Source organism: Somniosus microcephalus, chromosome 4 (assembly GCF_052327205.1).
Source record: "Somniosus microcephalus isolate GS21.2 chromosome 4, FLI_Smic_1.0, whole genome shotgun sequence".
Lineage (NCBI taxonomy): Eukaryota > Metazoa > Chordata > Chondrichthyes > Squaliformes > Somniosidae > Somniosus > Somniosus microcephalus.
In genome coordinates this window covers 195,484,913-195,511,539 of record NC_140990.1, presented here as the reverse complement: position 1 = coordinate 195,511,539, position 26,627 = coordinate 195,484,913, and the positions used below count along the sequence as shown (strand labels likewise).

At 47.2% G+C, this 26,627-nt stretch overlaps 1 protein-coding gene across 2 annotated transcripts in view; it reads left to right on the top strand.

Moving 5' to 3' along the window:
• The window catches only part of LOC147120110 (thioredoxin domain-containing protein 6-like), a 221,116-nt gene that overhangs the window by 56,245 nt on the left and 138,244 nt on the right, over positions 1-26,627 (top strand). For both annotated transcript variants that reach the window (XM_085985657.1, XM_085985658.1), the window contains exons 4-6: positions 11,714-11,817; positions 12,257-12,328; positions 21,710-21,826. In XM_085985657.1, the coding sequence (XP_085841783.1) occupies positions 11,714-11,817; positions 12,257-12,328; positions 21,710-21,826 (293 nt within the window). The remainder of the gene's footprint in view (positions 1-11,713; positions 11,818-12,256; positions 12,329-21,709; positions 21,827-26,627) is intronic.

Here is a 26,627-nt window from a genome sequence, read left to right as displayed (position 1 = left end):
GGCACGCTTACACTCATCACTCCATTTCCATGTTACTCCAGTTTGTAGTAGGGCGTTCAGTGGGTGCAGAATTGTAGATAAATTCGGCAAGAACCTATGGTAGTAGTTCACCAACCCGAGGAACGACCTCAGTTGCGACACATTTTCCAGTGCTGGAGCCTTGACTACAGCCTCAATCTTGTCCGGCAACTTATGCAACCCTTCCTCATCAATCATGTGGCCACAATACGAGATTTGTCTCCTGAAGAACTCGCATTTGGGGCGGTTGGCTCGTAGCCCATATTCCTGTAATCTCGTGAGCACCTGCTCCAGGTTGGCAAGGTGTTCACTATCATTTTCGACCATAACCAGGATGTCGTCCAAATAACACTGGGTCCCCGGGATCCCTTGCAGGACTTGTTCCATTGCCCTCTGCCAAATAGCCGGGGCTGATGCTACCCTGAATACCAGTCGATTGTACTGGTAAAGGCCTTTGTGAGTGTTTATCATGAGGTATTTCCTAGATGCTTCTTCCACCTCCATTTGAAGATACGCTTGGGCCAGATCAATCTTTGTAAAGCGTTTCCCTCCAGATAGTGAGGCGAAAATATCTTCTATCCATGGAAGTGGATATTGTACTGTGTGCAGGACTGGGTTCACAGTTACCTTGAAGTCCCCACAGATGCGAACCTTCTTCGGTTCCCCAGGCGTGCTGCTCAATGATTTCTTCATTACAGGAATGATGGGTGTGGCCCACTCGCTCCAGTCCACCTTGGACAGCACACCCAAACGCTCCAGACTCTCCAGCTCTGCTTCAACGGCTGGGCGGATCGCGTAAGGTACCGGTCTGGCCTTAACAAATTTTGGGTTTGCGTTATCTTCGATTTTTATCGTTGCCGTTACTCCTTTTAGAGTCCCAAGTCCTTGTTGGAACACCTCTTTCGCGTCAGTTAGAATTTTTGACAGTCGTCCAGGCGTGACGTCATCATCCTTTTTATCAGCCACAGTTAGCGCCTGAATGGAATGCCAATCCAATTGTATTTTTCGGATCCATTCACATCCCAATAATGGTGGTCCTCCATCTGGTAGTATATATAGATACAGTTTCTGCGTTTCCTTGCCGTTGTATTCAACTGGCACCCATATTTTTCCTCTGGGGTAGACTTTTTGCCCCGTGTATGTCTTCAATACAATGGACGTGTCCTTCAAGGGTATGTGTGAGAATAGCCGCTCATAGTCTCGTCGATTCATGACAGTTAGGGCTGATCCTGTGTCCAATTCCATCTTTACTGGGGACCCTGCTATCATGAGGGTGACCCAAATGGTTCGGTGATCCTCCTTTGCAATCACGTTGTGTAACTTTAGAGAACTTAGTCTCCTGCTCCCGGAGTCCTTATCATTCTCCTGATCTTCCAAACTACTGTCTGTCAATTTCTTTACTTTCTTGTACTTTTCCTTAGTCGTTCTTGTAGTGTTTGTTTTCTTTCCCGACCTGCAGACTCTTGCTATGTGTCCCATTTTCCCACATTGTCTGCATACTTTGTCCTTAAACCAGCAGTCCTTCTGATCATGGGTTGTTCTGCTGCAGCGATAGCACTTTTCTGCTCCATACGCCATTTCGTTAGCGCTGTATTCTTGTGGTTTCTGTTGTATTTCCGCAGCTCCCCGTGCTGTTGCTTCGTAGGATACTGCCACGCTGAAAGCCTGTTCTAGCGTTAGGTCCTTTTCCGAAAGTAGTCGTTTCTGGGTTCCTTCAATCTGGAGCCCGCAGACAAACTTATCCTGTAAGGTGTCTGCCAGTCCTGCTCCGAACTGGCAGTGCTTCGATAACTTGCGTAGTTCCGTAAGATAGTCAGCATTGCTCTCATCTTTGTGCTGGTTTCTTTTATGGAACTTGAATCTTTCTGCTATCAGCAGCGGTGTAGGGTTTAGGTGTTCCTGTAAGATATTAACAATCTCTTCAAAACTTTTCTCCATTGGTTTAGCTGGGGTAATTAAATTCCGCAATAGGCCGTACGTTCTCGCGCCCATCAAATTTAATAATACCGACGCCTTCTTTCCATCGGCCACCTCATTTGCCTCGCAGGACACTTCAATTCTTTCCACATACGTGGTCCAGTCTTCTACCTCGTTGTCGAAAGCAGTGATACTGCCACTTTTCGGCATCTTGGGTGATTTAAAATGGCGCCTCCCGCGCTTTTTCTTCTTCACCAATGGATTAAAATGGCGCCTCCCGCGCTTTTCCTTCTTCCCCAATGGAATAAAATGGCGCCTCCCGCGCTTTTCCTTCTTCCCCTTGCTGCCACGCTGCTCCTAGCGTTCTATAGGGTAATGGCGGCGACCCGCGGCTTCGGCGCGTCTCACTTTTCCTTCCCCTTGTTTTATTTTCGCGACGCTGCCCGGTTCTTGAGCACCGACCGCGCCCTGTACGCTCCACCCTCTCTCTCTTTTCCTCCCCACGACGCAGCACGGCCCCTTTGCAGAGCCGCTCGATCGAGCTCGAGCCCGCCGCAGTCCGGAAGGGTCAGCGCACTACCTGCTACCAGCACGATTTGCTGGAACACCTTGACTGGGGAGCCAAGCCCAGCTCTCCACAGCCTCTCCTGCAACTCTCCGAACTCCGATGGATCCTTGGGCGGTTGCCCGCGGTCGATGCCTGTTGTTCTGACTTCGACCACCAAAAGCTTCTTCTCAGGGAAAGATCCCCGTGAGGTGATGCAGTACTGCAGGTGAGTTCGAACCTGTTCGTCGCCAATGTAGTGTCCGAGTATAAATAATACACGGACTGCAGGAGAACAAGTATAACAGGTATTTACTGAACAGAGGGTAACTTAAGACTGAAGTACAGAAGCCTGCTATGGCTTTATATACAGGGGTGGTCACTGCCGGTACTGCAGTATAGAATCAGTTTTTAAAGGTACATACACAACAGGGTCTACGGAAGAAATCGGCCTAGTTTCATTAAAGGTATTTCTTTGTTGCTTATTTTCATATATTTCAATCAGAATGGTCAATTCAATCTGAACTTTGTCTCTTTAAGCAATTGGCGATTTTTCAATGAAGTGATAGTTACAACAGAACAAAGATGATCTGTGAAACCACTGTTTATTTTGTGGCCTAGTAATGTTTAACTTAAGCCACTGTGGCTTAACAGTGGTTTAGTTGATGAATTAAAACAATATTATTGAATCACACTCATCTGTTGCTCATTCAGCTAACTGGCTCAACATCTGTAAACCACTCCTTCATTGGTTTCACGTGTTATGTACTAACTGCCCCTCAATAAATCATTTTTGAGTAACACATCACTCCCATGAAAATCTGTTGATGATATCGTAACATAAAGTGAGACAGGCCTCTTCGGGAACTGAGAACATCAAAGTCATGTGATCTGTATTATTCTTGACATCTTGAATATTCCTTAGCCCTTGACACTTACAAGATATTCTAATTTCTAGTTATGATGACATAAATTCAGTGACCAGGACCTTGCACCAGTGGTGATAAGTTATGGCAGTTCTTTTCATAAGCCTAAGCTGAGATCAGTAATTCACAAGTACTGAAGGCCCCAGAGAGTTATACAAGTCTTATACATGAGTGAAATATCCTTGACAGCTCTGCGGCTAAGCCCGCTGCATGGTGTGATATTTGAAAGGTCTCAGCTTTGATTATTGACCTGGCTGAGTTGAGCTGGTCTCAGTCAGGGCAATGGTACAGGCACAACAAATTGGTGTGATATTTGTGATATGCCATCAATGACTCAAAGACAAGGATTCAACTGAAGGCTTTTAATCACTAAGAACATTGCAGCATTACAGGTCTTCCCACATCGGGTTCGTCTGGTAGGAATGACTCATACAGCTTTTGAGACTTTTATATGGCAAAAGACAGGGGCGTAGCCAATACACACAATAGGAACAAAAGGGGGCGGTTCACACAATACAAGCAGGTAAAACACATGGGCTGATGAAGGCATATATTTCATCACATTCACCCCTTCTACAGATTTAGTCTGTCCAGGGGTGTGATAGTCCTTCCTGAATGTCGCAACAGTACCTTGGGTTCCGACCGGGAGTCCGTGGTGCCCTCCTGGGCATACCCATGTGCTGGGGGTGTTGCAGGTACTTCTGGGGGCAGTGAGGATACCTCTGGGGATGGTGGAGGTTCTTCTGGGGGTGGTGGTGATGGGTCATCATCGTCGCTTCCTGCCGAGGCGAGGTCCTTTATGGACACGGTGTCTTCACGCCCGTCGGCGTGCTTGACGTACGCGTACTGTGGGTTTGCGTGGAGTAGGTGTACTGCCTCCACGAGGGGATCCGTTTTGTGGCCCCTCACATGCTTCCGTAACAGGACTCTTCCTGGGGTGGAGAGCCACGAGGGTAGGGATACTCCTGAGGTTGATTTGCGGGGAAAAACAAACATCTTCTCGTGGGGAGTGGCGTTAGTAGCAGTACACAGTAGCGACCTTATCGAGTGGAGTACGTCTGGGAGGACCTCCTGCCAGCGGGAGGTGGGGAGGCCTTTAGACCTTAGTGCTAAGGTGACCGCCTTCCACACTGTCGCGTTCTCCCTCTCCACTTGCCCATTACCCCGGGGGTTATAACTAGTGGTCCGACTCGTGGCTATCCCCTTTGACAGCAGGTATTGGCGCAGTTCATCGCTCATGAACGACGCCCCCCTGTCAGTGTGGACGTAGTTAGGCATGCCAAACGTGCAAAACAGGTTGCCGAGGCACTTGATGACCGTGGCACTGGTCATGTCTGGGCAGGGGTAGGCGAATGGGAAGCGGGAGTACTCGTCCACAATGTTGAGAAAGTACACATTGCGGTCGGTGGAGGGGAGTGGTCCCTTGAAATCTAAGCTCAGGCGCTCGAATGGCCGTGTAGCTTTGATCAGGTGGGCTCGGTCAGGCCTGAGAAAATGGGGCTTGCATTCCGCACAAGTGCGGCAGTCCCTGGTCATAGACCGGACCTCCTCGATGGAATAGGGCAGGTTACGGGATTTTATAAAGTGGAATAGCCGGGTGACCCTCGGGTGGCAGAGGCCATTGTGGAGGCCCTGTAGCCTGTCCCCCTGGATGCTGGCACACATCCCTCGTGATAGGGCGTCGGGGGATTCGTTGAGGGCCCCCGGCCTATATATTATGTCGTACTCAAATGTGGAGAGTTCGATCCGCCACCTGAGAATTTTGTCGTTCTTGATCTTCCCCCTCTGTTTGTTGTTAAACATGAAGGCTACCGACCGCTGGTCGGTAAGCAGGGTGAAGCGTTTGCCGGCTAGGTAGTGCCTCCAGTGCTGCACTGCCTCCACTATGGCCTGGGCCTCCTTCTCTACCGAGGAGTGCCTGATCTCGGGCCCTTGGAGGGTTCTTGAGAAAAAGGCTACGGGCCGCCCATCCTGGTTGAGGGTGGCTGCTAAAGTGAAGTCGGACGCATCGCTTTCGACCTGGAAAGGATGTTTTCGTCCACTGCCCGCAGCGCGGCCTTCTCAATGTCATGTTTAATGCTGTTGAAGGCGGCGTGGGCCTCGGCCGTGAGCGGGAAGGACGTTGATTTCAGGAGGGGACGGGCCTTGTCGGAATAATTGGGGACCCATTGGGCGTAATAGGAGAAGAACCCCAGGCACCTTTTCAGGGCCTTGGGAGTGTTTGGTAGGGGTAGCTCCCGTAGGGGGCGCAATCAGTCGGGGTCCGGACCGATTTCCCCGTTTTCCACCACGCAGCCCAGGATACAGAGGCGCGTGGTGCTAAAGACACACTTATCCTCGTTGTAGGTGAGATTGAGTCTGAGGGCGGTTTTCAGAAATCTCGCGAGGTTCGAGTCGTGGTCTTGCTGGTCGTGGCCGCAGATGGTGACGTTGTCTAGGTATGGGTAGGTGGCTGTTAACTGGTTCTCATCGACCATGCGGTCCATCTCCCGCTGGAAGACCGAGACCCCGTTCGTTACCCCAAAGGGGACTCTGAGGAAGTGGTAGAGACGTCCGTTCGCCTCGAAGGCGGTGTATGGACGGTCCTCCGGCCTAATGGGGAGCTGGTGGTATGCCGATTTTAGGTCGATGGTGGAAAACACCCGGTATTGCGCGATTTGGTTAACCATATCCGCTATGCGGGGCAGAGGGTAGGCGTCTAGCTGGGTGTATAGATTAACCGTCTGGCTATAATCTATCACCATCCGCTTCTTTTCGCTAGCCTTAACTACTACTACCTGGGCGCGCCACGGGCTGGTACTGCATTCGATGATACCCTCCCGCTTGAGTCTTTCTACTTCCGACGCAATGAACCGTCTGTCCTCCCAGCTGTACCGCCTACTCTTGGTCACTATGGGTCGACAGTTGGGTGCGAGGTTGGCGAACAGAGAGGGCGGCTTGACCTTCAGGGTAGCCAGACCGCACACTGTGAGGGGCGGCTGGGACCCACCGTAGGTAAGTGTGATACTTTGGTGGTGGCACTGGAAGTCCAGACCCAAGATCACGCTCACACAGAGATCTGGCATTATCAATAGTTTAAAATCTCTGTAATCATTGCCTTTTACCGACAACATAACCGTGCAGAAACCTGTAATTTTTGAGGTATGAGTCTTATCGGCCATGGCGATTTTGCCCTGTGTGGGGACTATCGTTAGTGAAAGTCGTTTTACCAGGCTAGGATGAATAAAGCTTTCGGTGCTCCCGCAGTCAATCAAGCATTTAACCTTGTTCCCGTTTACCTCTATGTCCATCATCGATTTAGACAACGGAGGCGGCCTGGATTGATCCACTGTGATCGAGGCCACCAGTGGGTCCTGGAGGTCCGTGTAGTCGGGGCAAGATGGTGGATTCCATGAGGGTGGACAAGATGGCTTCCAAGATGGCCGCTCCCATGGTGCGCACGCGGCGGTGGTGGAGTTGGAGGCGGGGTTCCCTCTGCAGACTTTGCTGAAATGTCCTTTCTTCCCGCATTTAAAACAGGTGGTGCCCTTCGCTGGGCACAGATGCCTGGAGTGTTTGTCCTGGCTGCAGAAGTAGCATTTCGGGCCCCGATGCATCGCGGCAGTAGTGGGGCTCCTGGGTGGAGGCTGGGGCTCCGATGGTGCTGGGCTGGCCTGAGACCTGGGAGGTGAAGATGGCTTCCAAGATGGCGGCCCCTACGGCGCGCACGAGGCGGAGTGGGCCGCGTGGCCTGGGTAACAGGATTCAGAGTTCTTCTGGGCCATATCCAGCGATCGCGCTATATCTATAGCCTGTTTTAAGTCCAGTCCCTCCTTTTCAAACAGTTTCTGCCGAATGTAATTTGAACTGAGGCCCGCAATAAGGGAGTCTCGAATCAGCTCCTCCGTGTACACGATGGCAGACACGGCCTTACAGTTACAGTCTCTGCCCAGTACTTTTAGGCTTAGTATAAAGTCCTCTAGTGACTCACCATGCCGCTGCGTGCGAGTAGTCAGAAGATGCCTGGCGTACACCTCGTTTATTGGCCGCACGTAGTGGGCCTTCAGAATGGTGCAGGCATCCCCGTAGCTGGTGGCATCTTGGATGAGAGGGGAGACCCGATGGCTCACCCAGTTTCGCAGGATTCCCAGTTTCATGTCTCCGGTAGCGGTTGCGGCTGCTATGGTGGTGGATGAGTTTGCAATGAAAAATTCGAAGCATTGGAACCAGTGTCCGAACTGTGTGACTGCGTCTGAGGCATGGGGGTCCAGATCCAAGCGCTCTGGTTTCAGGAGTCGATCCATCTTGGTGTTTTAGTGATTAAAATTGATATGCCATCAATGACTCAAAGACAAGGATTCAACTGAAGGCTTTTAATCACTAAGAACATTGCAGCATTACAGGTCTTCCCACATCGGGTTCGTCTGGTAGGAATGACTCATACAGCTTTTGAGACCTTTATATGGCAAAAGACAGGGGCGTAGCCAATACACACAATAGGAACAAAAGGGGGCGGTTCACACAATACAAGCAGGTAAAACACATGGGCTGATGAAGGCATATATTTCATCACAATTTGAAAGGTCTCAGCTTTGATTATTGACCTGGCTGAGTTGAGCTGGTCTCAGTCAGGGCAATGGTACAGGCACAACAAATTGGCTCATTGTGCCAGGCTAGATCGGGAAAAAACACCCAAGATTCACAATCCTGATCACTAACCTGTGACCCTGCTGGAAAATGCATTTGTGTGGATAGGGATGAGGACAGAATCGGATTTGGTTGTGATGATGGGACGATCAAATGACCAGCTGACACTCTCAGCCAGTGGTTTTCAAACGTTATTGTATGGGATTCCCCAGCAAAAATTGGCATGCTCCTGTAACTCATTTAAATGTTCATTGGTGGTTCAGTAGTGCATCTCCATTGCAACATGGGAGTGGCGCCCTGCAAGGGTTTGAAATTAGGGCAGCCTTTAAAAAGACTGGCTGATTTTCAAATGATGGGTGGCTGATCTGATATCGCTTGTTTTACACAATTACCCAAAGTCAAAATTGCACCTGTAGACTATTAAATAGGTAAGAACACTTCATTAGTCCATTGACTTCTAATGCTCATTGGAGTTGTCATTGAGAAGTCTTCCTCCAAGTCACGGTCCTCCTGGTGCTCTATTCCATGCTATTCTGCCTCCAAAGCAGCTAGGGCCTCTTCCCCAGGAATCTCCATATTCAGGCTTTTTGGATGGCAAAGTTGTGCAGGGCACACACAGCAAGCTACAATTACGCAGGATACTCAATATGGAGCTTATTGCAAAACCCTTCCTGATCTATCAATGCAGAAAAGGCACCCCTTTAGTACCCCTGTGTCCCTTCAGTGATTACTCTGGTAGAAGTGTATGCCTCATTGCAGCCCTGTTCAGCTTGCAACTCTTACAGGAGTCATTATCCATGGCAACAAGGGGTAAGCCTTGCCACTCACAAGCCATCCGTTCACTTAACTATTGTTCTGCAATAACTCGGGGAGGGCAGACTTCCTGAGAATGAATGCTCTATGACTACTTCCAGCAAATCTTGCATTGATGTGAAAGATTCTTTGCACCTGGTCACACACAATCTGGACATTCACCAGGTAAGACCCCTTCTGTTAAAAAATATTGAGGAAATTAACAGTAGGAGTTTGCAATGCTATGTGGGTGTCTCTATTGCACCCTGCACATTGGGGAACCCAGGGATACAATAAAACAAAATGTCCCTATCATACTGCTGCTTTGCTGTTCTACCAAACTGGATGAATTCTCCAGCTCTACTAAATGGTGCGGCATACTAAATTAATGCCCTGATGAATACATGCCTGGATGGCATGGCACCCTGGATGATAGTGCAAAGATCCACTATCCACTGTGACCGCTTGAAATGAGCTTGTGACATAAAAATTGAGTATAGTCATCATTTTCATAGCCACAGGCAGTGTTGTCTGAGCAGATGATGTTGGCCGCAGGTCACCATGCAGTGGCTGGCACAGCTCTCCTATTTCCTCTTTGGTCAAGCACAGTCTTCTAACACACAGCTCCTCACTAAGGTCTTCATAGAATTTAGGTTGCCTATAAGTTCTTTGGGGAGGGGCAGTATCACGTTCTCCTCAAATACTGCCTCACTCTCCTTTCCTCTATCCTGCACTGCTCTCTCCTCCTCCATTAACTTTGCAAATAAGGGAATCGCTCATTGGGAACTCCATACCTCGCACATAGAACCTCACACTGTAGTTGGGGCCAAAATTATCTCAGAGGCCCTCAGGCTTTCAGAGGCAAGTCCAGTTCAATTCAGGATCAAGGCCAAAAATAAAACACTTAAATATCTCTTCTGTAACTGTAGCCATCTTACTTTAAAGTCTCCTCAGGCTCCAAAGTAAAGCACTTCTGCCAGTTTCAGTTGATATTGGCAACAGGTACACCTTATTTATTTTGTTCAAAGTTTCCCTTGCTGCAATGGGAGCGCAAGTCATGGCATTTTGGGGATTCTAACGCCGTTGGAATTCTCTACCCCAGAGGGCTGTGGAGACTCAGTCATTGAGTATATTCAAGATAGAGATCGATAGGTTTTTGGATATTAAGGGAATCAAGGGATATGGAGATAGTGCATGAAAGTGGAGTTGAGGTAGAAGATCAGCCATGACCTTATTGAATGGCGGAGCAGGCTCGAGGGGCCAAATGGCCTCCTCCTGCTCCTATTTCTTATGTTCTTATGTTCCTCCTCATTTTAATAATGAGCTTCCAGCAGTATTGGCGAGCACAAATGTAGATGGCCTCAGATCATGATGGACACTGCAGCACCGCCATTACAGAGCAGAAGCAGGTCCTGTCCCCACAATTCACCTTCAAAATTGCCATGTGTCCTCAGTTTTAAGCTACAACCTTGCCAAAAATGGTGAGGAAATTAGGGGCCAATGCACTAGTAAATGAAAAGTTACAGAAACATTTAGAAATGTGTTGATAGACAGAAATAAAACTTCCTTGCGAGACATCTCGGATCCCCTTTAAGGTCCTAGAACCCCAGTTTGAAAACGTATGCTCTGGGGTCACGTGAAGAATGGCCAGCTGGGCAAGGTACTAGTGGGGCTGACTGATGGCACCTGTGGGACTGTACCCAGCATGAGCTAATACCTTCAAGAGCGGAGAGGAACAAAGCCAGGGGACAGCAGCCTAGCAGTTATGATACTGGACCAGCAACCCAGAGGTCGAGAGTTAAAATTCCACCATGGCAATTAAAATTGAATTCAGCAAGTTTGACAATTTGTGAGCTGGTACCAGAAAATGACCATGAAAACTATTAGATTGTTGTAAAAATCCAATTAGTTCACTGATGTTCTTCAGGGAAGGGAACCTGCCACTCCTACAACAGCAACAACAACCTGCATTTATATAGCTCCTTTAATGTAGCAAAACGTCCCAAGGCACTTCACAAGAGTGTTATCAAACAAAATTTGACACCAAGCCACATAAGGAGGTAGTAGGACATATGACCAAAAGCTTGGTCAAAGAGGTAGGTTTTAAGAAGCATCTTAAAGGAGGAAAGAGAGGTAGAGAGGCAGAGAGGTTTAGAGAGGGAATTCCAGAGCTTAGGGCCTAGGCAGCTGAAGGTACGGCCACCAATGGTGGAACGATTAAAATCGGGGATGTGCAGGATGCCATAATTGGAGGAATGCAGAGATCTCGGAAGGTTGTAGAGCTGGAGCATGTTACAGAGATAGGGAGGGGCGAGGCCATGGAGGGATTTGAAAACAAAGTTGAGAATTTTAAAATTGCGGTGTTGCCGGACCTGGAGCCAATGTAGGTCAGCGAGCACAGGGGCGATGGGTGAATGATACTTGGTGCGAGTTAGGAAACAGGCAGCAGAGTTTTGGTTGAGCTCAAATTTATAGAGGGGGGAAGACGGGAGGCCGGCCAGGAGAGCATTGGAATAATTAAGTCTAGAGTAAACAAAGGCATGGATGATGGATTCAGCAGCAGATGAACTGAGGCAGGGACGGAGTCTGGCCTGGCCTGCATATGACTCCAGTTCATCACTATATGGTTGTCTCTTAATGCCTTTACAACAGCTGGGGATGGGCAATAAATATTGCCTTGCCCATGTCTCAATAATAGAAAGAGAATATTAAGAGCAAAATGGAAAAAAAAACACTGACTACACCTGGTGAAAGACATCTATTTTCAATTGACAAATGCAAAAATGGCACAGATTAATTTGATAATATCATACTTATTCTATTTTGAATGCAATTTATATTAATTTCAGATAGCTTGCACTAATTTACAGCTATGTTATCTCTTTGGCAGTGGTGGATGTGTACCAAGCGTGGTGTGGTCCGTGCAAGGCTGTGATCAGTTTGTTTCGGAAGATTAAAAATGAACTGGGGGATGATCTTTTACATTTTGCATTGGTAAGACATTAATTTCTTGTACGGAATTTCGGAATAGTCGTGTCACCATTATAGTAGTGTCAATCAAAACATAACATAAAGCAAGTCCCAATTAACCCAAGGTGAAGGCATTGTCTGAAAGAGAGCTGTGCAGGAGCTTTGTATGAAGCTTCACTGCTGGTACTCTATGGCGAGATTTTGGAACAATGCAGGATGCTAGGCTGCAGCTGCAGCAACGCCAGAGCTCCCAACGTAAGTGTTAGCAATTATTGTGGTTCTCTTCCAGCCAGGCAAATTGCAGAGGACTGATAGCCTGGCCAACTGTTCATTCGCTCCAGTGTTGTAGAACATGGAGCAGTCCCATAAAAAAAAACCTGAAGCGGTTATATTAGGAAACTGAAGGAATATGCCTTCCAAATGCATTTTAACACGTTGCTGTTTCTACACGATTATTTTTCAGGCTGAAGTGGATATCATTGACTCGCTGCAAAAATACAGAGGGAAATGTGAACCCACCTTTCTTTTCTACGGAGTGAGTTAATATTAAATGGATTTAAGAAGCAAATAGTCACATATTTTCGGGTTCATATGCTCCCTGCCCTCTAACCCCCCCACCCCCGACCTGAGTGCTCCCCCTTCTCCTCTGACCCATGCTGGAGATGGGTTCCATAAGTGCTGCCAGCCTTTTGGTATCTTGCCCAGGTAGCCATTCTTCATTTGCGAGCACAGCCCATGAGTATCAGCAGGCAAATTGACGACGGTGTGGTGGCGGTGGCGGGGGGGGGAGGAGGAGGGGGGGAGGGGGGGAGGAGGAGGGGGAGGGGGGGAGGGAGGGGGGGGAGGGAGGGGGGAGGGGGGAGGGAGGGGGGGGAGGGGTGGGAAGGGCAGGGGGTGTCATAAAACCTGACCCCGACATCATACTCTCCAAGAGCTTGAAGTATCTCCGTGGACCCTGGTCAATGCTTTCCTGTCAACTCTGAAAATGGGACACAGAGGAATTTCAACCCACAAATGCTCACACGCAGGAGCCGATATTTGTCCCCGTTTACAGGTGGTACAGGGCAATTGGATAAGGAAAATTAGAGCGTAGAACTTCTTGCCCCATTTCCATCGATGTCCAGGCCACCACCATCTTGATGGGATCCTGGAAATGGCCAGCCCAAGTGCCTCATCGAAAAGAGGTGTTGAGCTAACCGTCTGTCCTTAAAGGGACTGCTACAGATAAGCTAAACTTATAAAGTAGTTATTGTATGGTCAGGAGGAGTATTAATGCTGCTCCTGACCCCACAAAAATCAACTTAACTAATGTCTGACTCTCCGCAGCCCCTCACCCCCGCCACCCCCCCAACTCTCAACTTACCTGCACTGGCTGGGCTCCATGTTGGAGCCATTGGATTTTCAGCCCTCTCCATTGAAATGCACAAGCAGCTCATCGATGTTTAGGAAATGAAGTCCATCCTTCAAAATTGGTTTGGCCTTGGAAAGTTGATGGGCTCACACTGCCCACCTTCCACCTGATCGAACTGGACATTCGTGGGCTTTCCAGCAGAGATCACTGGATAATGATCAGAAACAGGAGGGCTGGTGAATTATTCTCCCAATCCAACAGGTACCTGGATCAATGGAAGCACTCAACACCATCACCCTGAGTGAGATCAGCATTGGTATTCCTTTATTAATCCCCTCCAAATCATTTTTACCTCAAGTGCAAAATTAAACCATTAATAAAATGTACTCAATTTTGTAAAAGCCAGAAATAATATGAATGAATGTCAATATTATTCACTCTAATGCCCAGCTCTCCAACCACTCTGCCCTTTTTAACTTAACCTGCCACTTTTCAATGTGGTTTGAAGAGAGATGGAAACTGCCTTACAGAACAGCCTGAAGTATTAAATTTCCCATTTTGGGAGTCAAGGGAAGATTTTGCAGAACCCATTGCTTCAATTTTGCTTTAGATCTGGGATTCTATTCGAACTCTGTATCCAATTTCATGTGGCCGACATTGGATTCAGTGTGTTAAGTCTGTGTGTTCCAGTTGTATTAAGATTAATTACTGACACAGACTACAAGAATAAAGTTCAACAGGTCTTTACTAGTTGGAGGTCAGGACTATACTAAATACAATATCACTACACAGTACTTATATACCGGTGGTCACCACCGGTATTACGTATACAGCAGCCAGAGAAAGTAGTACATCTCTTAAGATGGAACAGGCTTAAGTTCTCTTAAGGTGGAACAGGTTACATACACCACAATCCTCCCTTTTTAGCTTAACAGTCATATCCCCATTTAACATAACATCATAACATACATACATATATAACTTCAGGTATAAACAGTTCAAAGGTTCAGTCTCTCAGGAGGCCTTCTGATTCAGTTTGGATAACGCCTTTCAGTGGTCTCTGATTCTTGTTGCTGAGGTGACTCTTCTTGTTGGTTTCCTATGTATTGGACATCATCATCAGGTACAGTCCCTGCCGAGGTAGATGCTTCAGGTTCATTAACGTCTTCCACAGTTGTCTCTGTCGCAACCATGGGTTCGACCCTTGCTCTTGATTCTATCAGTTGATCCGCATGACGCCTTATCACATTGTTACCAATATCTACTGTGTACATCAGAGGTCCTTGTCTGGCCCGAATTGTTCCGGACTGCCATTTTTCGTTTCCATAGCCCCTTGCCAACACTGGTTGTCCTACGTCGAAACTTCGAGTGGACTTGTTATTAATATGCCGGAACTGTTTGTTTTCCACTTCCCTCCGCACATTTGGTTTTAACAAGTCCAACCTGGACCGCAACCTCCTGTTATAAAACATCATGGCAGGACTTTGGTTAGTCACTGCATGAGCGGCGTTTCGATATGCCATTAGGAAATTGTCCACCTTGTGTTGTAACGGAATCTGATCATCGTTCATGGCCTTTATTGCCTTTTTGAATGTTTGGACAAATCTCTCGGCCAACCCGTTTGTCGCCGGATGATATGGGGCAGAGGTATAATGTTTCACCCCATTCTTCTTTAAGAATTTTTGGAATTCTTCCGACATGAACTGTGGTCCGTTGTCCGAACATATCTGTTCTGGCAATCCGTTCCTTGCGAATATTGTTCTTAACACCGCAATTGTCTTTTCTGAAGTAGTGGTATTCATCTTGATCACTTCTGGCCATTTGGAATGTGCGTCCACCGCAATTAGGAACATGGAGTCCATGAATGGACCAGCAAAGTCAATATGTACACGTTGCCATGGGGCTGAAGGCCATTCCCATGGGTGTAGCGGTGCGATCGGAGGTGCATTTTGCACTTTTTGGCACCCAGCGCAGCTTTTTGTCAACTCCTCTATCTGTTGGTCAATGCCCGGCCACCATACATAAGCCCTAGCAAGACTTTTCATCTTAACTCCCCCCAGATGACCTTCATGCAGTTCCTTTAGAACTCTTTCCCGTAACTTGGGAGGAATAATCACTCTTGTCCCGTACATCAAAGTACCATGGCAGACGGACAGCTGGTCTCGCCTTGCCGAGAATGCCGGTAACAGAGGATCACCATGTGTTGGCCATCCCTTCACTGTCACCTCGTAAACTCGGGACAGTGTCGGGTCGTTCCTGGTTTCTCTTTCAATACTTGCATTGGTGACTGGTAAACACTCGATGATGGTCGAATGAAATAACTCAACAGGGTCAACTTTCGTCGTCTCTTCTGCTTCAGGTAGTGGCAGGCGCAACAGCCCATCAGCATTGCCATGCTGCTTTGTACCTTTGAATTCTATTTGACATTGATGTGCCCCTAGGAAAAGGGACCATCTCTGGAGTCGCTGTGCTGTCATCACCGAAACACCCTTCTTAGGGTTAAAAATGGATACCAACGGCTGATGGTCTGTCAGAAGTGTGAATTTTTGGCCCTGCAGGTAATGATTAAACTTCTTCACTCCCCATACAAGGCTGAGAGCCTTCCTATCGATCTGCGCATAATTGCGCTCAGCGGAGGTCAATGATCTGGATGCAAACGCGACTGGCCTTTCCGTGCCATTTGGCAACTTGTGTGAGAGTACTGCCCCAATACCATATGGAGAAGCATCACAAGCCAACCGAATAGGCAGTGTCGGGTTGAAGTGAGCCAACACTTCCTCTGAGGTGATCAATTCTTTGCTTTTGCGAAATGCCTTCTTACAGTTTTCGCTCCATTCCCATGGTACCCCCTTCTGTAAAAGAAACTTATGGTAATAGTTAATCAATCCCAGAAACGACCTCAACTGAGAGACATTATCCGGAGCGGGAGCCTTTACAACTGCCTCTATCTTGTCAGGAGACTTATGAAGCCCCTCCCGGTCAATGACATGACCACAGTACGAGATCCGCTTCTGAAAGAACTCACATTTCTGCCGGTTAACTCTAAGTCCATACTCTTTCAGTCTGTTGAGCACCAGTTCCAAGTTTGCGAGGTGTTCTTCATCACCATCACCTGTAATCAGAATATCGTCCAGGTAACATTGTGTGCCTGGAATTCCCTGTAATACCTGCTCCATGGCCCTCTGCCAAATTGCCGGAGCCGATGCCACTCCAAAAACCAGCCTATTATACCGGTACAAACCTCTATGCGTGTTGATCGTGAGGTACTGGCGTGACTCTTCTTCAACCTCCATCTGCAAGTACGCCTGTGCCAGGTCTATCTTGGTGAAGTGTTTCCCGCCAGACAATGAAGCAAAAATATCCTCAATCCGCGGAAGCGGATACTGCACCGTGTGAAGCAACGGATTAACGGTGATCTTGAAATCTCCACAGAGGCGAACCTTCCCTGGTTCTCCTGGCTTGTTGCTCGAAGGACGTTTCATAACAGGAACAATGGGCGTAGCCCACTCACTCCAATCTACCTTAGACAGTACACCTGAATGTTCTAGCGCTTCCAGTTCCGCTTCTACAGTAGGTCGTATTGCATAGGGTACCGGTCTGGCTTTGAAAAATTTTGGTTGTGCATGTTCATCAATCTTGATGTTTGCCGTAATTCCTTTCAGTGTTCCCAGTCCTTGCTGGAACACCTCTTTAGCATCATCCAATATTTTGGACAATCGTTTAGGTTTGACATCTGTTTCCCCGCAATCTACCGTTCGTGCTTTTAAGGAGTGCCAGTCCATATTCATTTTCCTAATCCACTCCCGTCCCAGTAGTGGTAAATGTAGAGTATGTAACCGTTCCACCTTTAAGAGAACTATTGTATGTAACCGTTCCACCTTTAAGAGAACTATTTTAAGAGTTGCACTACTTTATCTTGGCTGCTGTATACTGTAATACCGGCGGTGACCACACCGGTATATTAGTGCTGTGTAATGATTTATTGGGCAGATCCGCCCTGACCTTCAACCAGTAAAGTCCTGTTAAAGTTTACTCTTGTGGTCTGTGTAGTAATTCGCAATATAACACACAGACTTAACAGTGGACCTCCTTCAGGTAGCACATATAAGTCCATTACTTGGCTTTCTTCGCCCTTGTGGACCACTTTTACCTCTATCTTTCCGATGAGGTACACTCTTTGCCCCGTGTATGTTTTCAATATAATCTCCGTATCCCGTAGGGGAATATGTTGGAATAACCTTTTGTAATCTTTCTTATTCATGACCGTCAATGCCGATCCAGTGTCCAATTCCATCTTTACTTGGACTCCTGCTATCTGAAGAGTGACCCAAATTGTCTGGAGATCTGCATCCTTACCAACGTTGTGTACTCTTAAGCTACCCAGTTCATTACTGCTAGCGTCTGAACCTGACTTCTGTTCGTTCGAACTGGTCTTTGTCACCTTGTGCACCTTTATGTATTTTCCTTGCGGTGACTTTTTGTTGCTGGTCTTCTTTCCTGACCGGCATACTTTAGCTATGTGGCCAAGCCTGCCACACGTTCTGCATTCTTGGTTTTTAAACCAACACTGGTTCTGATCGTGTGTTGTCTTTCCACAACGATAACATTTTACAGTACTCAAACCCAATTTATTTGTACTGAGTTCTGGTGACCGTAGCTGCATTACTGCCGTTCCTCTCGCTGCGGCCTCGTGCGCTGCTGCCATAGTGACCGCTTTCTCAAGCGTCAGCTCATTCTCCTCGAGCAGTCGCTTTTGTGTATCTTCTTTTAATAATCCACACACAAATCTATCCCTTAGCGCGTCTGTCAGTCCCGTTCCAAACTGACAGTACTTTGCTAGCTTACGCAATTCCATTAAATATTCAGCATTGCTTTCATCCTTCAGCTGCCTTCTGCTGTAAACTTTAAATCGTTCCGCTAGCATCAGCGGCGTGGGGTTTAGATGATTTTTCAGGACAGTAACAATCTCCTCGAACGTCTTATCCGCCGGTTCATCTGGTGATAAAAGGTGTTTCAATTGCCCGTATGTCTTCGCACCCATTAAGTTCAATAAAGTAAGTGCTTTCTCTGCATCTGGGATTTTATTTGCTTTACAATAATTTTGTATGCGTTCTACATACATGGCCCAATCTTCGATGTCGCCATCAAAGGTATCAATGTTCCCATGTTTAGGCATCGTTGCAATTTATTTTACCCCAAGATGGCGGCTTCCCGCTCTTGTCTTCGTCCTCCGCCTACAAAATGGCGGTTTTCCCGCGCTTGGCGGTCTTCACCCACTGGCTGCAATGGCGTTTGGCGTGCCGCTGCTGCTCCCCTTTCCCAGCGGTTAGTAACTCCCCCGACGCTGTCTCCGCTTCACCGCGGCTCCCTCGGGCATTCGCGCTACCCCGATGTCGCGCCTCGCAGCCCTTCTTGCAGCCCGGTTATTAGCACCGGCTGCGTTCGCCTTCACCGCGGCTCTCGCGCCTTCAGTCGCCCCAGACGCTGCGCCTTTTTGGCCCGAAAGCGGCCCGGCCCTTATCACCAGCCGCGATCGATGTCCCCGTGCTGCGCCTTTTGGCCCGAATGCGGCCCGGCCCTTATCTCTGGTCGCGATTGATCTCACCGCCCTTATTCCTCCGTCTTCCTCCCCCCGTCTGTACAGTCAACGCGGCCGACTTTCTGCTCGCGTCGCTGACCGGCTTACCCACTACCGAGGTAGAAAGAAGATAGCTGACTGCCGCTGATGGAGGCTTCGAGTTCAGGATGTCTTCTGCACTCCGGGTTCTCGATGCCTGCCGCGCGACGTGTCTTCCAGCAGGGTGATGAGGGTGGATGCCTCTCTTCGACGCCCGTTCTGTGGACGAAGCCGCCGTGGATGTAAACTGCCGCAAGGTAAGAATCGGACTCGTCGCCACTGTTAAGTCTGTGTGTTCCAGTTGTATTAAGATTAATTACTGACACAGACTACAAGAATAAAGTTCAACAGGTCTTTACTAGTTGGAGGTCAGGACTATACTAAATACAATATCACTACACAGTACTTATATACCGGTGGTCACCACCGGTATTACGTATACAGCAGCCAGAGAAAGTAGTACATCTCTTAAGGTGGAACAGGCTTAAGTTCTCTTAAGGTGGAACAGGTTACATACACCACACAGTGGAGCCAAAAATCTACACTGCAGCAGACGATAGGAACATTAGGAACAGGAGTAGGCCATTCAGCCCCTCAGGCCATTCCATTAGATCATGGCTGATCTGCACCCCAACTCCATTTTGCAAAATGCAACTGAGCAGTCATCGGCCACTATGGACACATCTTGGGCACCTACCAGAGGAAGGGTGTGGGAAAAGCGGCATTGCCCAACCGCTAATGTCGCAGCCAGCACGATTAGTTATTTAATTAGACCCAATCGGGCCCCTTTATAAGAGAACCAATATTATTGATGGAGCAGCAATTTTTATTCAGGTTCCAGGTTAGGACCTGGGCCTGGTCCCCCAGGTGGGGCTGACTTATGCCACTGGATAGGCCTGTATACCAGGTTCTACATCCTAGGGTACTTAAGGAAGTGACCCTAGAAATAGTAGATGCATTGCTGGTCATCTGCCAACATTCGATAGAATCTGGAACAGTTCCCATGGATTGGAGGGTAGCTAATGTAACCCCACTATTCAAAAAAGGTGGTAGAGAGAAAATGAGGAATTATAGACCTGTAAGCCTGACATCGGTAGTGGGGAAAATGCTGGAGTCCATTATAAACGATGTAATAGCAGAGCATTTGGAAAACAGTGACAGGATTGGACAAAGTCAACATGGATTTACAAAAGGTAAATCATGCTTGACTAATCTACTGGAATTTTTTGAGGATGTAACTGGTAGGATAGATAAGGGAGAACCAGAGGATGTGGTGTATTTGGACTTTCAGAAGGCTTTCAATAAGGTCCCGCATAAGAGATTAGCGTGCAAAGTTAAGGCACATGGGATTGGGGGTAAGGTACTGACTTGGATGGAGAACTCGTTAACAGACAGGAAGCAAAGAGTTGGAATAAACGGGTCTTTTTCTGAGTGGCAGGCAGTGACTAGTGGGGAACTGCGGGGATCGGTGCTAGGACCCCAGTTATTCACAATATATATTAATGATCTAGACGAGGGAACCAGATGTAATATCTCCAAGTTTGCAGACGACACATAGCTGGGTGGGCGTGTGTGCTGTGAGGAGGATGCAGCGAAACTCCAGTATGATTTGGACAGGTTGGGTGATTGGGCAGATGCATGGCAGATGCAGTATAATGTGGATAAATGCGAGGTTATCCACTTTGCTGGCTAAAACAGGAAGGCAGATTATTATCTGAATGGCAATAGATTGGGAAAAGGGGAAGTGCAACGAGACCTGGGTGTCCTTGTGCACCAGTCGCTGAAGGTAAGCATGCAGGTGCAGCAGGCGGTTAAGAAGGCAAATGGTATGTTGGCCTTCATAGCGAGAGAATTCGAGTACAGGAGCAAGGATGTCTTGCTTCAGTTGTACAGGGCCTTGGTGAGACCACACCTAAAGTATTGTGTTCAGTTTTGGTCGCCTTATCTGAGGAAGGATGTTCTTGCCATGGAGGGAGTGCAGCGAAGATTCACCAGACTGATACCTGGGATGGCAGGAATGACGTATGAAGAGAGATTGGGTCGATTGGGCTTGCATTCGTTAGAGTTTAGATGAATGAGAGGAGATCTCATTGAAACTTATAAAATTCTAACAGGACTAGTCAGACTAGATACAGGAAGGATGTTCCCGATGGCGGGGGAGTCCAGAACGAGGGGTCACAGTCTAAGGATACGGGGTAAGCCATTTAGGACTGAGAGGAGGAGGAATTTCTTCACCCAGAGAGTGGTGAACCTGTGGAATTCTCTACCACAGAAGGAAGTTGAGGCCAATTCATTAAATATATTCAAGAAGGAGTTAGATATATTTTTTAAGCCTAATGGGATCAAGGGATATGGGGAGAAAGCAGGGACAGGGTACTGACTTTGGATGATCAGCCATGATCTCATTAAATGGCGGAACAGGCTCGAGGGGCCGACTGGCCTACTCCTGCTCCTATCTTCTATGCTTCATTCTGGCGTCCACAGCATATGGCGGTAAGGAGGCTGGGACCAAGGACATTTTCGGCATTGGAATTTTCTCCCCTTGGCTTTGCCCTCTCTGATGTGAGGGGCCATGTTTTGAGCTGATGGCAGTGACCACTGGCCGCATGTAAATCGGGGATCTGGGAGACAAACTGGGGAAAAGGTTGGGACCATGATTAAGTTCTATCTCTAATTTCAACCTGCTTTATAAAAACAATATAATTACAATACCAACTAAATACACTAGTGACATCAAATGGCATCAATATTTCACCAAACTTTACTTTCATTATACAATTGACAGACTGTCCAATCTGGTTACTTCTGGCTGCTTGAATGTCCACTTGAAATGCCAACTGTCCACTAAATGTTTGGACATTTGACCCAAATGGAAGATTGTTGTGAAGCTTACTCATTTAAAAAAAAATGTGCTCTTAATCTGAGTGTCACTCTGTCTGTGTTTGCAGGGGGGGCAGCTGGTTGCTGTTGTGAGGGGAGCAAATGCCCCACTGCTGCAGAAGACCATCCTTCAACAGCTAGGCACAGAAAAGAAGGTGCTGGAAGAGGGAGCTGAACGCCAAGTGGTGAGATCATTACTGACAAAGGCAAAAAAAGTAGTGTTCATTGTACAATTCAGGAAAGTATCTTTAATAAATGGCATGTTTCATTTCTTGTCATCATTTATTTTTCTATTGTATCTAGTCCTTGGTGCCTTTTCCCAAGTGCCCTAATTGGCTTTTCATCTGAACCAATGGTATATTTGATTCCTGTTTAGGGTTAATTTTCTCTGATTGCACCTTTTAGGAAGCACAGTGCATTGGAGCAGCAACACGTGGCGTAACAGAATAGTGGGGCACAGATTCCAATCATCATTCTGCTGTGATTCTCAAGCCATTCAAGTTACCGTGGGGAGCTGCCGAACACAGGCCCAATGCCACTGTAAAGAGAGGGAAGCATTGAAAAGTTGGAGGGACAGTCAGCACTGGGCTTCTCTAAAGATACATCCTGGCAGTGTGTGGAGATGGAGGCTGTGAGAAGGCTGCCTGTCCTTTTCAGCTGTAGGTAGTGAACAGCTCAGGAAGAAAGAAAGGAGAAAAAAGCGGTTTAAAAAAGTTGATATCCTACTCAATAAGAAGTGGTCAACTCTTAAAACATTTATCTGGCACAAAATGGTGGGGGTGGGGGTGGGGGATCCCAAACATCCACAGGGACATAGACTGAAATAAATCCATGGGGTGTATCCTGAAATAAATCTATTAGAGTGCAGCCTGAGATAAATCCATGGGGAGTATCCTGAGATAAATTCACAGGGTGTATCCTGAGATAAATCCATGGGGTCTATCCTGAGATAAATCCATGGGGAGTATCCTGAGATAAATCCATGGGGTGTATCCTGAGATAAATCTATGGGGTGTATCCTGAGATAAATCCATGGGGAGTATCCTGAGATAAATCCACGGGGAGTATCCTGAGATAAATCCATGGGGAGTATCCTGAGATAAATTCATAGGGTGTATCCTGAGATAAATCCATGGGGTGTATCCTGAGATAAATCTATGGGGTGTATCCTGAGATAAATCCATGGGGTGTATCCTGAGATAAATCCACGGGGTCTATCCTGAGATAAATCCATGGGGAGTATCCTGAGATAAATCCATGGGGTGTATCCTGAGATAAATCTATGGGGTGTATCTTGAGATAAACCCACGGGGAGTATCCTGAGATAAATCCATGGGGTGTATCCTGGGATAAATCCATGGGGTGTATCCTGAGATAAATCCATGGGGTGTATCCTGAGATAAATCCATGGGGCGTAACCTGAGATAAATCCATGGGGTGTATCCTGAGATAAATCCATGGGGTGTATCCTGGGATAAATCCATGGGGTGTATCCTGAGATAAATCCATGGGGAGTATCCTGGGATAAATCCATGGGGTGTATCCTGAGATAAATCCATGGGGTATATCCTGGGATATAGCCATGGGGTGTATCCTGGGATAAATCCATGGGGCGTGTCCTGAGATAGATCCATGGGGTGTATCCTGGGATAAATCCATGGGGTGTATCCTGAGATAAATCCATAGGGTGTATCCTGAGATAAATCCATGGGGTGTGTCCTGAGATAAATCCACGGGGTGTATCCTGAGATAAATCCACGGGGTGTATCCTGAGATAAATCCATGGGGTGTATCCTGGGATAAATCCATGGGGTGTGTCCTGAGATAAATCCATGGGGTGTATCCTGAGATAAATCCATGGGGTGTATCCTGGGATAAATCCATGGGGAGTATCCTGAGATAAATCCATGGGGTGTATCCAGAGATAAATCCATGGGGTGTATCCTGGGATAAATCCATGGGGTGTGTCCTGAGATAAATCCATGGGGTGTATCCTGAGATAAATCCATGGGGTGTATCCTGGGATAAATCCATGGGGCGTGTCCTGAGATAGATCCATGGGGTGTATCCTGGGATAAATCTATGGGGTGTATCCTGAGATAAATCCATGGGGTGTATCCTGAGATCAATCCATGGGGTGTATCCTGGGATAAATCCATGGGGTGTATCCTGAGATAATTCCATGGGGTGTATCCTGAGATAAATCCATGGGGTGTATCCTGGGATAAATCCATGGGGTGTATCCTGAGATAAATCCATGGGGTGTATCCTGAGATAAATCCACGGGGTGTATCCTGAGATAAATCCATGGGGTGTATCCTGAGAAAAATCCAGGCGATGTATCCTGAGATAAATCCATGGGGTGTATCCTGGGATAAATCCATGGGGTGTATCTTGAGATAAATCCATGGGGTGTATCCTGGGATAAATCCATGGGGTGTATCCTAAGATAAATCCATGGGGTGTATCCTGAGATAAATCCACGGCGTGTATCCTGGGATAAATCCATGGGGTGTATCCTGAGATAAATCCAGGCGATGTATCCTGAGATAAATCCATGGGGTGTATCCTGAGATAAATCCATGGGGTGTATCCTGAGATAAATCCATGGGGTGTATCCTGAGATATATCCATGGGGTGTATCCTGAGATAAATCCAGGCGATGTATCCTGAGATAAATCCATGGGGTGTATCCTGAGATAAATCCACGGGGTGTATCCTGAGATAAATCCATGGGTTGTATCCTGAGATAAATCCATGGGGTGTATCCTGAGATAAATCCATGGGGTGTATCCTGAGATAAATCCATGGGGTGTATCCAGAGATAAATCCAAGGGGTGTATCCTGGGATAAATCCATGGGGTGTATCCTGAGATAAATCCATAGGGTGTATCCTGGGATAAATCCATGGGGTATATCCTGAGCTAAATCCATGGGGTGTATCCTGAGATAAATCCATGGGGTGTATCCTGAGATAAATCCATGGGGTGTATCCTGGGATAAATCCATGGGGTGTATCCTGAGATAAATCCATGGGGTGTATCCTGAGATAAATGCATGGGGTGTATCCTGAGATAAATCCATGGGGTGTATCCTGAGATAAATCCACGGGGTGTATCCTGTGATAAATCCATGGGGTGTATCCTGAGATAAATCCATGGGGTGTATCCTGAGATAAATCCATGGGGTGTATCCTGAGATAAATCCATGGGGTGTATCCTGAGATAAATCCACGGGGTGTATCCTGGGATAAATCAATGGGGTGTATCCTGCGATAAATCCATGGGGTGTATCCTGGGATTAATCCATGGGGTGTATCCTGAGATAAATCCACGGGGTTTATCCTGAGATAAATCCATGGGGAGTATCCTGAGATAAATCGACGGGGTTTATCCTGAGATAAATCCATGGGGTGTATCCTGAGATAAATCCATGGGGTGTATCCTGAGATAAATCCATGGGGTGTATCCTGAGATAAATCCATGGGGAGTATTCTGAGATAAATCCATGGGGTGTATCCTGAGATAAATGCTTGGGGAGTATCCTGAGATAAATCCATGGGGTGAATCCTGAGATAAATCCATGGGGTGTATCCTGAGATAATTCCATGGGGAGTATCCTGAGATAAATCCACAGGGTGTATCCTGAGATAAATCCATGGGGTGTATCCTGAGATAAATCCACAGGGTGTATCCTGAGATAATTCCATGGGGTGTATCCTGAGATAAATCCACAGGGTGTATCCTGAGATAAATCCATGGGGACTATCCTGAGATAAATCCATGGGGTGAATCCTGAGATAAATCCACGGGGTGTATCCTGAGATAATTCCATGGGGTGTATCCTGAGATAAATCCACAGGGTGTATCCTGAGATAAATCCATGGGGAGTATCCTGAGATAAATCCATGGGGTGTATCCTGAGATAAATCCATGGGGTGTATCCGGAGATAAATCCATGGAGTGTATCCTGAGATAAAACCACGGGGTGTATCCTGAGATAAATCCATGGGGTGTATCCTGAGATAAATCCATGGGGTGTATCCTGAGATAAATACTTGGGGTGTATCCTGAGATAAATCCATGGGGTGTATCCTGAGATAAATCCATGGGGTGTATCCTAAGATAAATCCACTGGACTATCCTGAGATAAATCCATGGGGTACATCCTGAGATAAATCCATGGGGACTATCCTGAGATAAATCCATGGGGTGAATCCTGAGATAAATCCACGGGGTGTATCCTGAGAAAAATCCATGGGGTGTATCCTGAGATAAATCCATGGGGTGTATCCTGAGATAAATCCATGGGGTGTATCCTGAGATAAATCCACGGGGTGTATCCTGTGATAAATCCATGGGGTGTATCCTGAGATAAATCCATGGGGTGTATCCTGAGATAAATCCATGGGGTGTATCCTGAGATAAATCCATGGGGTGTATCCTGAGATAAATCCACGGGGTGTATCCTGGGATAAATCAATGGGGTGTATCCTGCGATAAATCCATGGGGTGTATCCTGGGATTAATCCATGGGGTGTATCCTGAGATAAATCCACGGGGTTTATCCTGAGATAAATCCATGGGGAGTATCCTGAGATAAATCGACGGGGTTTATCCTGAGATAAATCCATGGGGTGTATCCTGAGATAAATCCATGGGGTGTATCCTGAGATAAATCCATGGGGTGTATCCTGAGATAAATCCATGGGGAGTATTCTGAGATAAATCCATGGGGTGTATCCTGAGATAAATACTTGGGGAGTATCCTGAGATAAATCCATGGGGTGAATCCTGAGATAAATCCATGGGGTGTATCCTGAGATAATTCCATGGGGAGTATCCTGAGATAAATCCACAGGGTGTATCCTGAGATAAATCCATGGGGTGTATCCTGAGATAAATCCACAGGGTGTATCCTGAGATAATTCCATGGGGTGTATCCTGAGATAAATCCACAGGGTGTATCCTGAGATAAATCCATGGG